The sequence below is a fragment of the Propithecus coquereli genome, unplaced genomic scaffold (assembly GCF_000956105.1).
Source record: "Propithecus coquereli isolate 6110/MARCELLA unplaced genomic scaffold, Pcoq_1.0 Scaffold177, whole genome shotgun sequence".
Lineage (NCBI taxonomy): Eukaryota > Metazoa > Chordata > Mammalia > Primates > Indriidae > Propithecus > Propithecus coquereli.
In genome coordinates, this window is record NW_012142412.1 from 5,271,338 (window position 1) to 5,272,081 (window position 744).

General features: G+C 28.9%; 1 protein-coding gene across 1 annotated transcript in view; it reads right to left on the reverse strand.

The window, feature by feature from the left end:
- The window catches only part of CUL2 (cullin 2), a 103,475-nt gene that overhangs the window by 90,496 nt on the left and 12,235 nt on the right, over nt 1-744 (reverse strand). Inside the window, exon 4 of the mRNA XM_012642183.1 lies at nt 181-286. Within this exon, the coding sequence (XP_012497637.1) occupies nt 181-286 (106 nt within the window). The remainder of the gene's footprint in view (nt 1-180; nt 287-744) is intronic.

The window sequence follows — 744 nt, forward strand, 5'->3', positions numbered from 1 at the left end:
ACCTGGTCTCAACACTCTCTTTGTCATCTGTATTTTATTTACTTGACATTTAGGATGTTTTAATCTTGATAATTTTAAGACAGTCAATTCAGTGTCCTTAAAAAAAGGATACTGAATCAAATTACCTCAATTTATAAAAACAATGTTTATGATTTGCCAGTCATTTAAGGAATTTCCTACCTCTCCTATTTCCATAAGTGGTTCATTCATATCTACACCACCATAGCCATACTGAAGGTCAGCTTCTGTCAATTTATTCTTTTTAATAAACTGGGTGTTGAGATACCTGAAAAATAAATGTGATATCATTGGATATTAAGTCAAAATCAGCAGGAAAGACAATAACTTGCAGCTTTAAAACAATAATTTTAGGGTTACAAATTAACTACAAAATAGTCCAGTAATGAGTCCAGAAAAAGCTAATTATGCAGAAATTAGAAATATAATGAAAATAAAAATTATCAGCCCATCTCTCTCTGCAAGGCCCTAACAGACAAAGAATAAGACCTCTAGAGTCGGTATTTGTTTCTAACATTTGCTCAAGATTTTTTTAAAAGTAAAGATACTCATCAATTCAACAGATGTAGCCAATCTTTTTTGCCAAAAAAAATAAAAAATAAAAATAAAAAAACTCATCAAAAGAAGAATTTGTAACTAATATTTTAAAGTTCTAATGAAAACTAAGCGTATAATACCGCATGTAATATATGTGTATAGATATATACATATGCGTTTCCATATAAA